Here is a 13,701-nt window from a genome sequence, read left to right as displayed (position 1 = left end):
ATGTTACCCAGCTGAAGAGGAATTTGTCATTTTTGCTTAGCATGTATTTTCAAGACAGACCTTTGGACTGGTGGTTATGACTGTCTGAAACTGAGGACCCTCCAGAGGTCCCTTCCAACTCCTACCATTCTGTGAAAATGTATAAACTTAACAGATATTAGTACCAGTCTTTGTAAGTATTAGTGTTTTAAAAGCCTCACCTCATTATTTTTGCAAAATTAAAAGCAACTATAAAATGCAGAAAAGAAAATTTGTTACTTTGAGCTCATTTTGGCTTGAGAAAAGCCTTTGTTCCCTCTAGCTGATTACCCGTTAAGTAGTTACTATCTTAGAGTGAAAGTAAATTTGGGGTTAACTTTTTATTTTCCATCCCTCCTATCTGCTTCTGATCACAGCACTTATTTGTCTTAAATGTTTGTGTGCTATTAACTCATGGATGGGGGAACTAGTTCAGCCGTTTCCCTGGCCCCTGGAGCGAGCGATGCTGGGGGCTGCAGTCCTTGCGGAGGCGCCAGCTCTGGGGCAGTGGCAGCCAAGGGGCTGGTGCGTGTGAGCAAAGGGCTGCGCTAGGCGAGAGGTGAAACTGGCCTGGTGAAAGAAGTAAGTCTTTAATGTGAAAGTAGTTGATGCGTGGGGTTGGTTTAGAAGCATATTTTTTTGTTTAGAGAAATATGATCTATGAACCTGCTGCAGTGTTTCATCTGTTATGTTTCCAAATTAGAAATTTCAGTGGCAGTAAATGAAAGATCACTCTCAATTAGTGAATCTTAATTTCATTTGTTTTAATAGTGGGGCATTTTTGCTAGGACAAAATTGTCCACACCACGCTCGTGTGAGGTACCATATCTGTTTGGTAGCCTGCTTGATCAGCTTCCTAGGAGTAGGTCCTGTTTTGAATGATAGCTGGGCCCTGGTTTTTGTGGCTTTGGGATTAAGTCATTTCCTCGTAGTTACACAGGAAGTTTGTAGCAGGATCAGGTCAAATTGAAGGCTGCAATGGGTTGCTTATGTCGTCAGCATTTGTTTTCTTAGTTCAATCACTCCGATTCTGAAAATCATTACATACCTTCTGAAAATTGCAATTAGTGGTCACCTAGTGGAAGGATATAGTATAAGCAGATGATTAAAAAATGCATCATTTCAGGGATACAGAATGAAAATTTTAGGACTCCTACTTCAGTAATCAAGTGGGCCATAACTCCGTTTTTCCCTGAAGCAGTAATGTTGTAACTGTGCACATGTAGTGCTGCTGCTGCCTTCGTTTGGTCATGATGGTAAGGGGTAGGATCTGAGTTACTGTGAAGAGATGGGCAGATCGTGCTCCTTGCTACTGATGGGTGTCTTTTTGATTCTGATCCTGTGCTGTTTAATGGAACTAGCTAAAAGAGAGGTTCCAGATGTGTCACCCAGCTGCTGCAAACCGATTCTGTATGGCTGCATATTGAAGACATCAGCAACGTGAAACAATGGGCCTAATTATGGGGAAGAATACAACTGGGTTTAGATGGTCCCAAGGACATAAAATGCAGCTTATTGCATGGTATTTGAACAGAGGCCTTGGACCTTGAGTTAACATGAAATTTAAAGTGTGAGTATAAGCTACAAAAGTGAATTTTCTTAACAATTTTTTGGGGGGCTGGGGAATGAAAGGAAAATGGTCTGGGGTGATGTAAGCTTTTTTTTTACAGGCAGCAGCTCAGAATGAGCCTGAAAATGGTGTATGTGAATAAAGAAATATTTTTAAGTTTAAAAAAAAGTTAAAAATCAAGAGGCTAGACTTCTGGGTTTTATAATTGTGAGCAAAGAGTTGGTAGTCACTGATGCTATCCTAATTAACTTGAGGATAAATTTTGTATTTGTTCTTTAAGTAAATTCATGCGTATTATAAGAAGGGCCCTCATACTGATGATTTATACGGGTATAAATTCAAAATAGTTTTGGGAACAGTAACAGTGTTACCTCATTATGTTTGTACTAAGGTTATAATGACCCTTGTAAAACACTGTCTAAAATTAGGACTCTTGTCAGTACGGGAAGAAAGGAATCTCAAGGCAATAGTTACACATGCGGAGTTAAGAAAGCTCTGAAGATCACCCTTCTGGTAGGGTATTAAACCACATCAGTGGAGGACAGCTCAATGCTTTTCAGTTTAGAAGTACTACATTTGGTGATCTTGATTTAAAAAGAAAAGCCCAGCAGAGGATAGCATGTGTTTTCTTCTTCTTGCCTGTGTTTGTCACGTGGCTGTACAAATACCTGGAGGCAGGTGGTGTGTTGCAGGAGGGACCGAGCCAGGGCACTGGGGCTGTGTGTCTTAGTGGCAGTTGGGCTTGAGCCTCAATGTGCTGAAACAGTCTTGTTTCTCTTTGCTGGTGTGCCTTCCTTTATTTTTTCCTGCATGCAATTCTGATTACTTTAGTGAATTGAGGCCATTATTTACAATATGTTAATAATTTGTCAGCTGCTTTTGCTGCCCTGTTGGGAGTGGGGAGACTTGTTTTGCTTGGTCCCGGTTGTCCCACTGAAGTTCTAGCACAGTTTTAAGGGAAAACACTCATACAATTAACTCTAAAGTGTTGGGATAGTTTGGAGAACTTTACATTTATTTAGAGAGCTGGGTGAAGAACTGAAATGTGTTAATCTAAGATCGAAGAGAAGATGTTTAGTGGCTTGATGTGACCTATAGTTGTTGGGGAAGAACATACAAGTGACTTGTAATGGAATTGCCCAACCCTTACCACACTGTGTAAGGTACACCTTTGACTCATCTCTTTGTGGCATCTTTGTGTTTTTAAAAGAAATGAGGATGTTGTGCAAAAATGCGACATATGGTCTTTATGACTGCATTCTGCTGCTGCAGACACGGAAGCTTACTGAGAAAATTACCACTTTTGTTTTCATAAATAGTAGTTGCATTCATTAGACTATTAAAAAATAAATGATGTCTGAAAGTGCCCATATGTTAGGGGAAATGGTTATAGAATGTATCAGTTACTGCGTAAAATGTACTTGCTGTTAGTTTTTCTCTGTAATCTAGGTTGGATAAGTGTAGAAGTAATTGATAAGTAACAATATTTGTCTAATATGTAGGAATTACACCTATGATTCCTGTAACAATGAATCTATAGAGGCAAAATTATGATTTGTTAGTAAACTTTATGCAAAGTCACAAAGATTTAAGCTTGAGAAGTGGTGTTGGATGTGTGCTGTATGTTCTGGAAAGTCAATGAATACTGGGAGTGCACAAACCTTACCCTTTCTGTGTGAGCAGTACTCGCTTAACTCTTACTATGGTGAAATAGTTAAAACCCTTGTGTTTGTCTTTGAGTAAAAGTTTAGTGGAAAGAATTATTCCAAAATTTAGTTACTGAGGTGCAGGATATTACTGTATCTGACTTGTCTCTTAACAGCTTTATTGGAGAATTACCAGGTTTTCTGTGATACTCTCTTCTTTATTAAGATTCAGTAGGATTTTTCATTGTGTGCCTTATATTCTCAATAGGTTGTATCTAAAACTTTCACAGTATATGTTTAGAAATGGTGGTTAGTGATTATTGTCAGTTTTCTTCCATGAGTATGAAAAGCATATGTCATTTCTAGTTAGTTCAGCTTTTGTAAAGAAGCTGTACATTTAGGATAACGTAAAGAGTTGGGGGAGGAGGAAGACTTCTGTATGTGCTGGAATACTGATGTATTTTTTTCTCCTTTTCAGGTTGTCGCGGAGTAAAATGGATGGTAGCTTTGATTGTGATTGTGGTGAGCTGGAGCCACCTGATCATTAACAGAAGGCATCTTTTGTAAATCAAGAGCTGCCAGATTCCTGTTTAACTAGACTGTAAACAAAGGAGAGAAAAAGGAGGAAGAAGGAAAAAAAGTGCTTACCAGCACTATAGAATGACGCTGCTCAGGACCAGTCCAACACTGAATGTATCTGCACTGTGAGGAGGAGGATGTTAATAGAAGCCTATTATGTGCATATTTATTCACATTTTTGTTAAATGTTAACCAGTTTAGCACAGTAGAGCTGAGTGCATAGTATGTCACTTCATTCCGTTTGAGTTTCTTGTGAGTATTTTCTTTAATGTCTGCAGAAATGCTGCACCTTTCTTGAACTATGAATGCTGCAATCTTTCTATCTTATGCTCAGTTTGAGTTCTAGAGCTCACGGGCTCTAAATTCAAGGGGACACAACAGGCCTGGCTGGCTCATAATGAAATGAAAGTGTCAAGAAACCATCTTGCAGTCAAAGCCAAGTGTTTCTTCTCCCTTTCTGTAAGACCTTTCCTTCAGATACCAGTGGAAGTGTCTCCGTGTGTTTACAGAAGCTTAGTAGTTTGAGGAAAAAGAAACGTAAAAAAAAATTTAAAAATGGCAGAAAAATTTGAAAGTCTCATGAACATTCATGGTTTTGATCTGGGCTCTCGCTATATGGACTTAAAACCACTGGGCTGTGGTGGAAATGGCTTAGTTTTTTCTGCTGTCGATAATGACTGTGACAAAAGAGTGGCCGTCAAGAAAATTGTCCTTACAGATCCCCAGAGTGTTAAACATGCTCTACGTGAGATCAAAATTATTAGAAGACTTGACCACGATAACATTGTCAAACTATTTGAAATTCTTGGTCCTAGTGGAAGCCAGTTAACAGATGACGTGGGCTCCCTTACAGAATTGAACTGTGTTTACATTGTCCAGGAATACATGGAGACAGATCTGGCTAATCTGCTAGAGCAAGGCCCTTTACTGGAAGATCATGCCAGACTTTTCATGTACCAGCTGCTACGTGGGCTCAAGTATATTCACTCTGCAAATGTTCTGCATAGAGATCTCAAACCAGCTAATCTTTTCATTAATACTGAAGACTTGGTGCTGAAGATTGGTGACTTTGGTCTTGCACGAATCATGGATCCTCATTATTCCCACAAGGTATGTGAAGAGTGGGAATAGTTATGTGATACACTGACAACCATGCCTTCTTAAAATAGCATCTTCCTGTTGCAGAGGTAGATAGTCTGTGGAAGGCCTCGTTAGCAGGTGGGATACCACATTAGGGATCATACAGTTGAACTGGAATGCTTGCAAATAGAGTAAAACAGATATCTGGATGACATGTTTTGTCTCAGGACTACTGCAAGCGTAACATAAAACTTTTCTTTTTTACTAGATTGTTCAGAAAAGCAGATTTTTAACAGTGAACACAGAACCTGAGATTAAGAGCAACATTTAAAGGCATAGCTATAGAAGTCTTATCTAAGTGCTGCATTCATAGTGTGCAAGTGTGGCTGCTTCCTGGGACTGATTTAGAGATACTGTCTTCCTGGTTTATGTGATGTTTCACAAGAGAGTTCGTTATCATCTCTGTATTTGTTTGGCATCTGGGAGGAAGAAAATCTTGCTGCAGTACCTCATTTGACTAATAAATAGTGTCATACTTCTACATTGTTGCTGTTTACTCATAAAGATACTGCTGTTCCATTTTAAAAGGTAGAAAGGCTTAGTAGGGAGCATGTGGTACTATCCCTAGGACCTTCAGACCAAAAAATCTCGTAGTAGTGCATTAAAAGATAAGAAACAAGTAATTAAAAAAAAAAGTACCTCTTAAATATTTTAAGTAAGCTTTTTTCTTTTTTTTAAATTTCATTAGGGCCATCTTTCTGAAGGATTGGTTACTAAATGGTACAGATCGCCCCGTCTTTTGCTTTCTCCAAACAACTACACTAAAGCCATTGACATGTGGGCTGCCGGTTGCATCTTTGCTGAAATGCTGACTGGGAAAACCCTCTTTGCAGGTGGGTAGAAAAAAAATGTGTGTGTGTATTGCGAAAAGGAGTGGTACTGCTTAATTATCTTCCTAAAGAAAGGTTGATTCTCATGACTAATATCAATAGTCATTGACTATCATAATATGCTATATTATTATGCAATTATATATGCAAACTATAAATTGATGTATTTGTAAAGCAGAAGACATTTTGGTTTTTGTTACTCGTACTGGTGTGTATTTAGATAAATATCACGATTTAGTACTCACATATATGATAAATCCATCTGTAATTACGTTAAGGTAAATTTATTGGATGCATGAGTAGTGCTCTAAATACATGTATTTTAGTGAATTGATGTATCCAGGGAGTATTGGAGGATTATGAATGCCCCAAGTATCATATTCATAAAGATCTCTTTAAGTAGTCAACCTTATCACCTCTCACTTCTTTATATTTTAAATTATGAAAGAGTAGACCTTTTTCCCTATTCCCAATTTTTTTGTCATCTACAGACAATTTTGATGTGACCTTTTTTCAGTACTATAGGGAGGACTCTTAAGACTTAAAATTTAGTGTGACATACCGAGGAAACGCGTAACCTCTGAATGTTTCTGGTGAGGTACGAAGTAATGCACTGGTCTCATCGGGTGCGTCTACATTAGTGCATTGCTTAGGATCAGGAGCAAATTTTTGAAGGAATTCTCCTGATGGCCATCCTGTATCACACTGCTGATTTAGCTCTGCGCAAACTAGAGTCTTTTTAGATAAAATGGAACTGCCAGTTGCACTGTAGGAGATCACCCAATGTGCTCCACCTGCTGATAGGCATTCAGTTGCTGGGAGCAGATGAGCTAGTCTAGAGTAAACCCCTGAAATGCTTATTTTGTGTGCACCCCAGGGCCTCAGCAGCAGCTGTCTCATTCAGCCTCAGTCTTGGATTTGCTCCTGTTGGTCTAAATTACTGGGGTAATACAGATAAAACCTCTAAAATCTGAGCTTGCATTTCAAAGTTCACATGTGGACTAAAAGCACACCTCTGCGGTGTTCTTAGCTTTGTATGTAAAGGTAATGAAATTGAGAGCTTTTTCCCGGTAAGTACTATTAATGGAATACTGTCACCTTGAAATCATTATTTTATAGAAATCAGCAATTAATATGGGAAGAGGCTTTTCTTCACTTGCAGTGAGTTGCTAACTCTTTGAGTTACTAACTATTGGATTAACTTGGCTGATCAGAGATTTATTTGGTTTCCATTGCATCAAGCACTTCTACTGGAAAATAGTGAAATTGTGGGAGAAAGTCTGCAGATTTCACCATTCAGCATAGATTATTGCAGCTGATAGCATTTTGGCCTTTTTTCTTTTTTTTTTTTTGGAGTAGCATTGGTATTTGCCAGAATTCCTTATTGGTCAACTATCAGTGTAGTGAGTTAGATTTTTGTTTTGTTTTAAACTCAGTTACCAAAATCCCAAGTTTGTAGGCTCATTTATGTGCCCTAATTGCATTGTGTAGATACCTAGAAAAATATTTTTAGATGTCCAGAGCTGTTTGGTGAAACACTGGCATGCAAATAATCCTATGTAGTTTCATCTGCTGGTTAAATCTCTAGGATGCTACATGCTGCTTGGAGCTGAACAATAAATTGAGGTAGACAAGCTGTATTTCTGAGTACTCCAACTTTTAACACTGGTACTGAATATAGATGCCGTTCATTATTCAAAATTCACCTGCTTTATAGGCCCTTATAGTCCTTTACCCAGGGAAACTTCAGATAGTGCTAAAAGTGTGCTATAATTTCAGTCATAATACAGTGTGCTTTTTTGTCTAAACAAGATTATACTACTTAACTGGCAAGTGATTTTTTTTTTTTTTGTGTTGCACCTGACACAGGTGATACAGGGCTTCAGAGCAGAATATTAATACAAATGGCTATGGCATAAGATCACTTGCTGAGCTAAACCACTACTGATTTTATTAATAAGGGACATATAATTCAAAGCGAGGTCAAATATTGAATTCATTAAGTGGATTGGTGAAAGGGGCAGATCGCAGTATATAGTATATAACAAAAAGATAGAGTGTTGCTGTAGAGTACTCATCCGTGGTGAAAACATCCTTGCAAAAGCTTAGGGTTAGATTGCTTTATCTGTGTGTTGGCAGCTCTATAATTCTTCATGCGCTACAGCATTTTTGAGAGCTCTTCAGATTTATTATCATTCAAATTTAGAACTTCAGCCTTTCCTCCGTTGCAGGAGATAATAGTCTTCTCCTGAAAATAGCTGCTCAGAGCACAAAATTTTGACATGCCTTTCACGTACAGTGATCAGAAGCATTTGAAGTTGAAATGGCTTGTATTTTCTCTTGGTACTTAGGTGCACATGAACTTGAACAGATGCAGTTGATTCTAGAATCAATTCCTGTTGTACATGAGGAGGACCGTCAGGAGCTTCTCAATGTAATTCCAGTTTACATTAGAAACGATATGACTGAGCCACACAAACCTTTAACTCAGTTGCTTCCAGGCATCAGTCCTGAAGGTAAGTAATTCAGAAAAAAAATACTTTCTGTATTTCAAAATCATAAAATAGTGAACAACTTTACAGTGTATGTGTGTGATCATTAAAAATGAGTTTCAGTTGGAAGAATCTGTGCATTCTCTGAAGAAGGATCGTCTTCTACTGTCATAAAAAGAAATTGCTTACATGATAGGTACTTGGTCATCTTTGGAATAGAATTGTGAGTCTCTGCTGGACCTGTTTGCACTGGAAGACAGATTGAATCGCTCTGTCTTGAGACACTGGCCTTCTAAATGCAAGGGAACATTGGAATGGAGTCAGTAGAAAACAACTGTATTTCAACTCTTTTTAAAAGAAAGTCCCCCAAACCAAACTGACAGCAATGTTTCCTGATAGCTGTTGGTGGATACTGATTCAGCTTGAAGCATTCTCTCTCTTGGTATTCTTTTCTTGCTTTAAGTTAAGTTATTGTTGATCTTGGATGGGACTGCTACTCTCCTATCTTTCCTATGGCAGCAGAATGCGATTTGACAGTATTCTGTCAGTAGCTGATACGTCACAGGTGGCTACTTTTAAGCAAATGCACACCTCTAGAGCAAAGCACTGCACCTTAATCTTAAATTCTAGTTGTCTGAAATATCATAAAGTAGGAGAAAAAATAACAACTTCTTCTCTGCAGCGCTGGACTTTCTGGAGCAAATTTTGACGTTTAGTCCCATGGATCGATTGACAGCAGAAGAAGCTTTGTCCCATCCTTACATGAGCATTTATTCCTTTCCAACGGATGAGCCTATTTCAAGTCATCCTTTTCACATTGAAGACGAGGTTGATGATATTCTGCTGATGGATGAAAGTCACAGCCATATTTACAATTGGGAAAGGTAAATTTATCACTTACTGTGGCGTGTAACATAACTGAATGGTTGTGTGCTTGAAGTAATGTTGCTTTGTGGGCATCATTTAATTTTCTGTTTGTTTGTTCTTAAGTTGACCTGAGAATAAACCTTTCCCTTATAGGCAGTGCATTGTCATTGGGCTTATAATTCATAAGACCGACTTGGATATGCTGATGCATTCCTGAGACACGCTCAGGACTCTAGAATCTAAAGTTAATCTCCATTACTTTTTTCCCAAAAAATATTTCTCTAAAAAATAAACTTTAAATGAAGAGAGTTTTAAGTATGATTGTCTTGTCCAATGCTTAGCTCATATAATAGTAAAGAGATTTACAGTAGTCACGGTCAGTTAAACACACTTTAAAGAAGAGTTCTGTAAATGGAGTAAGCTATTGTACATAATTCTGGACTTAAATCTTTCAGATGTACATATGAGGATTACTTTATGCCAGAATGAACTAAAAACCTGGAAGAGGTACCTGATTGGATTGAGGACAAACTTTATCTGTGTTGAATTGTCGTTATTCTGGGAGGGAATTTCTAAACTTAACTGTGTCTGGGGAGCTTAAGACTGGGTTTTTTAGCTGCTAACACTTAGGAAATTGTTTTACAGATACCATGAAAGTCAGTTTTCAGACCATGACTGGCCTATTCATAATAACTATGAAGCTGATGAAGTTCAGCGTGATCCAAGGGCTCTTTCTGATGTTACTGATGAGGAAGAAGTGCAAGTAGATCCTCGCAAATATTTGGATGGAGATCGTGAAAAGTATCTGGAGGATCCTGCCTTTGACACCCACTTCTCTACTGAGCCTTGCTGGCAGTATTCGGATCACCATGAAAACAAGTATTGTGATCTGGAATGTAGTCACACTTGTAATTACAAAATGAGGTCATCTTCATACCTAGATAATTTAGTTTGGCGAGACAGTGAGGTTAACCATTACTATGAGCCCAAGCTTATTATAGATCTTTCGAACTGGAAGGAACAGAGCAAAGAAAAGTCTGATAAGAAAGGCAAGTCTAAATGTGAAAAGAATGGGTTGGTGAAAGCTCAGATAGCACTTGAGGAAGCATCACAGCAACTTGTTGAAAAAGAAAGGGAGAAGAATCAAGGATTTGACTTTGATTCATTTATAGCAGGAACCATTCAGCTTAGTTTACAACATGAGTCTACTGATGTTGATAAATTAAATGACTTGAATAGCTCAGTGTCTCAAATAGAGTTGAAAGGATTCATATCGAAGTCAGTAAGCAGAGAGAAGCAGGAGAAAGGAATGGCTAATTTGGCGCAGTTAGAAGCTCTGTACCAAACTTCTTGGGACAGTCAGTTTGTAAGTAGCGGGGAGGAGTGCTTCCTCATAGACCAGTTTTGTTGTGAAGTAAGGAAAGATGAACAAGTTGAAAAAGAAAATACTTACACCAGTTATTTGGACAAATTTTTTAGTAAGAAAGAAGATGCTGAAATGCTAGAACCTGAGCCAGTAGAAGAGGGGAAGCTTGGGGAGAAGGAAAGGGAAGAGAGCTTTCTCAGTAACAGTGGAGAACTCCTCTTCAACAAGCAGCTCGAGGCTATAGGTATTCCTCAGTTTCACAGCCCTGTTGGTTCGCCACTGAAATCAATACAGGCCACGTTAACACCTTCTGCTATGAAATCATCTCCCCAGATTCCCCACAAAACGTACAGCAGCATTCTGAAACATCTAAATTAAAACACTCAGCAGACATTTCTTTTATATTCATGAAATGTGTTTGTCTTTTTTTATTACTAGTGTAAGTAATTTTTTTACTTGAATCAGACGGTGTAATTTTGGTATGGATTTCATTAGTTTTCTGTTTACCATTGTTTTTACAATCCAGAATTACTTTCTATACATGAGTTAGTTTTGTTTTTAAACTGGCATGTCGTTTGCACACAAAATTAAAGAATAGAGCAAAATAATGCAAAATGCAGGAGGTAACAAAAATGCACTAAACCAAGTAAAAAAACCATGCTCTCAGTAAAACAGTGTCCATGTTTTGCAGAAAAAGAACCTTGCCTTGAAACTTACACAGTGAGACTGTACAAATTGCATGAAAAGATCTATTTTTCCCAAAACATTTTTTCATTCATGCATATTTTAGAGTTTTTCATACTGTACACATTTCTTAGACACATGATACCAGCAGCAACTGAAACGAATGCAGAATTTGGTACGCATGTGTTATCTACCTCAAGGTAACAGCAGTATGTGGCAAAACATTAACCACCCATAGTGCTTCTCATTATGCACTTCTATTTAGCCAGCATTATTGTAGTAGCTATTCTTATTGAAAATCATTCAATATTTATAAATGTTCTGGTATGCATTCTTTATAGTGAAGTGTTAATATGCAGCACTTTTATTTATTTTAGCAAATAAGTATATTTCTGTAATTATAGAAAGTCAACTTAATTTTTGAGTTACCTTTCAGATAAAAGTTTTTGTTTAGCACTATGGTTTTATTGCCTACATAGCTGGATATATATTAACATCGGCTTATTCTGAGGCTATCCAATACATTTTTTTTATTTTTATTATTTAGCTTTCATTTCAAGTAAAGCACTCACTGTGTATAGGAATTTGTAATTGGAGGTGCTTGATCTCTACAAAAGAAATTAGGAATTGCTTTATTATCAAATGCTCCTAGAAGTCTTAATTGTGTTCATTTTTAAAAAATTTTGTAATGTTAGTTGTGTGCATGGAAATAATTAAGGTACAACATTACTGTAGGTTAAAGTTCTATATGGTGAGACATTTTGTTTTTACTGTATGTTTTTACTGAATGATTCCTGTCCCACTCCCAATCCCCCTCAAAAGCAAGCATGAATAAAATTAGGTTAAATATAGCATGTAGCATCTCGGTCTTCTGAAAATTTGTTTTACCTTCTGATTTTTTGAAATACTGGATGTATCATTGCTCCCCTCTTTAAAACGAAAAACAAATAAAAACATGGCCAGCAAAAATGACTGTTTTTGTGATGCTTTGTACAACGTAAGGCAAGAGGCGCTACGGTGCTGCGGCTGGCTGTGTCGTGAAGGCAGACCTTGCCTGCGCTCCCTGATACAAGGTGCTCGAGGAAGCAGGAGAAACTGGCAGTCTGCCCTAGGAGTGCCGCTGCTGGGCATGCCGCCCCATGGAAGGAGGCTCCAGAAGTACACCTCTGTCCCAGTAACTAGCGCCTGGATTGGAAGAAAATCTTGTGTAGTGGTACAGCTATGAAAGCGTAAGCATATGGTAGTGTCCGTAGCCAGGTTTGGTGAAAATGCAATTGAATTCAGAGTACAAGCGAGCACTACTGTTTTATCAACTTTTTAGACAGAATAGCGTTAAAGTGGAAAGACTGCTGTGACACATTGAGCACCTTTGTGTCGCTGGCAGCGTGGAGTGAAGGTAATCGTGCAGGTCCCTTGGCCAAGAACGCGTCTGGAGCGCTGTCATGGGGAGATGTCAGGAGCAGGACAGGTAACCCCTATGGGATGTTTCAAAATGTGCAGATGGAGTCTCCTTAGGGCTTGCTGCAATGAACAGTGTATTTCTCTTCCAGTTTCCTCCTATCAGTAGGGTTTTTTTGAGACTGGATGAAAGCGGTGGGAAGTGCTTAGAGACTGGAAACAAAATTCAGTGTAAAAACACATCTTGTGCAAATGAAGTGTCGTGGTTTGGGGTGTTTTATTTCGTGGTTGTGTTTTTTGTTGCTTTTTATTTTTTTTTTTTTTAAGAATGCTGTTGAAACTCAACAGTACTTAAGAAGCCTGTGATGGTAGAAAAGGAACGTTTTACACTCAAAAAGGAAGGGAAGAGTCAAGTGTTGAGCCTAAATCCAGCGCAGTGCTTCACTGCCTTTGACTTTCTGGTTGTGCTGGGGGAACAACCCTGTTACAGGCACTGCTGGCTGCTCTGGTGAAAACCCTGCTCTCGTAACGGCTCCGTCCATGGATCACTGGAGGGTACAGCCAGACAGTCTGGCTTATTCAACAGAAGTAATTCCCTACATGGAGACAATTAAAGTAAAAGCGATTCGTAAGGACCATGCAAAATGAAATCTGCTGCTGGAAAGTGAAGATACCAGAGTGTGGTGCTGGGTTGTCCCTTGGCAAAGCGCAGGAGTCCTGCCTTGGGAGAGCAGCCTGCAGGAAGGGCAGGGTTTCCGGGGCTGTTCCCAGCGGGTGGAAGATGGTTTCTGACCCATGCTCGTCAGCCATGCCCATCCCTGCAGGAAAAAAATAGGACAGTTACATGAGTAGCTTTTGCTGTGACCTAGGAACTGAATTGTCTTTAAAAAGAAATTATGGAAGAGGCTTAAATTATAAAGCAGATAAAGGGATGACTGTTTCATGCCAAGGAGCTTGCCAAGTAAAATGGAACACCTTTATTTAACAAAAAAGCAAATGAGAAATGAGGATGCTAACTATCTTTTAAAAACAGCTTTTCTTCTCTACATTTAAAGCATTTTAAAGTATATCTACCAAGATCTTCAGCTACAAGAGGTGATGTTTACCTTTA

At 38.5% G+C, this 13,701-nt stretch overlaps 1 protein-coding gene across 8 annotated transcripts in view; it reads left to right on the top strand.

Moving 5' to 3' along the window:
* The window catches only part of MAPK6 (mitogen-activated protein kinase 6), a 30,543-nt gene extending 18,382 nt beyond the window's left edge, over positions 1 to 12,161 (top strand). For 6 of the 8 annotated variants that reach the window (XM_075764776.1, XM_075764774.1, XM_075764773.1 and 3 more), the window contains exons 2-6: positions 3,713 to 4,923; positions 5,642 to 5,786; positions 8,135 to 8,299; positions 8,958 to 9,159; positions 9,788 to 12,161. In XM_075764776.1, coding sequence (XP_075620891.1) covers positions 4,369 to 4,923; positions 5,642 to 5,786; positions 8,135 to 8,299; positions 8,958 to 9,159; positions 9,788 to 10,886 — 2,166 coding nt within the window. In that variant the 5' untranslated portion in view covers positions 3,713 to 4,368 and the 3' untranslated portion in view covers positions 10,887 to 12,161. Of the gene's footprint in view, positions 1 to 40; positions 173 to 3,712; positions 4,924 to 5,641; positions 5,787 to 8,134; positions 8,300 to 8,957; positions 9,160 to 9,787 lie in introns of those variants that run through there. The other 2 variants (XM_075764777.1, XM_075764770.1) reach the window with 2 other exon arrangements.
* The last annotated feature ends 1,540 nt before the right edge of the window (positions 12,162 to 13,701 follow it).

This window comes from Balearica regulorum, chromosome 12, assembly GCF_011004875.1.
Source record: "Balearica regulorum gibbericeps isolate bBalReg1 chromosome 12, bBalReg1.pri, whole genome shotgun sequence".
Taxonomy (NCBI): domain Eukaryota; kingdom Metazoa; phylum Chordata; class Aves; order Gruiformes; family Gruidae; genus Balearica; species Balearica regulorum.
The sequence above is the reverse complement of the archived record's forward strand: the minus strand, read 5'-3'. Positions and strand labels throughout refer to the sequence as shown.